The 648-nt window shown below is 70.7% G+C and overlaps 1 protein-coding gene across 1 annotated transcript in view; it reads left to right on the forward strand.

Moving 5' to 3' along the window:
* The window catches only part of LOC101622172 (cytochrome P450 11B1, mitochondrial), a 6,423-nt gene extending 5,792 nt beyond the window's left edge, over window positions 1-631 (forward strand). Inside the window, exons 7-8 of the mRNA XM_012722881.1 lie at window positions 223-415; window positions 518-631. Of these exons, the coding sequence (XP_012578335.1) occupies window positions 223-415; window positions 518-631 (307 nt within the window). The remainder of the gene's footprint in view (window positions 1-222; window positions 416-517) is intronic.
* The last annotated feature ends 17 nt before the right edge of the window (window positions 632-648 follow it).

Below are 648 nucleotides of genomic sequence, written 5' to 3' on the forward strand. Positions count from 1 at the left end.
GCCCCTCCGCTGGGCCCGCGGGCAGAGGGCGGCCCGCTGCCACGGTCGCCGTTCACTTTGAGTGTGGTGGAGAAAGTTTCTCGCCGAGTGTCTGTCCTCCAACCGGGCGCTGGTCCCGACCGGCCACCTCACCCTCTTCAGTCTCTCTCGGGCGAGTCTGAGGGACGACGCCCGACGGACGCTGCTGGGCACCGGCCGCCTCTGCCCGCTGCCCCCGCGCAGGTCCGTGTTCCCTCTCGCTCCCCTGGGGCGGAGCCCCTCCGTGTTCGCCAGGCCCGAGCGCTACCATCCGCAGCGCTGGCTGGACAAGCAGGGCCCCAGCACCTCGTTCCAGCACCTGGCCTTTGGCTTCGGGGTGCGCCAGTGCCTGGGGCGGCGGCTGGCGGAGGTGGAGATGGTGCTGCTGCTTCACCACGTGAGCACAGGGGTCGGGGCGGCCGGTGGGCAGCCAGCCAGTGCTCCCTGCGGGGCGTCTCCCCTGGCCCCCCTGGCGGCCCAGCTTGCGGCTCTGTCCCAGGTGCTGAAGGACTTCCTGGTGGAGACGCTGGCGCGAGAGGACCTCGCGATGGGCTACCACTTCGTGCTCATGCCCTCCGCCTTCCCCCTCCTGACCTTCAGGGCCATCAACTAGCCTGCTTTCATCTCGGC

The sequence above is a fragment of the Condylura cristata genome, unplaced genomic scaffold (assembly GCF_000260355.1).
Source record: "Condylura cristata isolate star-nosed mole 26May11 unplaced genomic scaffold, ConCri1.0 scaffold00009, whole genome shotgun sequence".
Classification (NCBI taxonomy): Eukaryota; Metazoa; Chordata; class Mammalia; order Eulipotyphla; family Talpidae; genus Condylura; species Condylura cristata.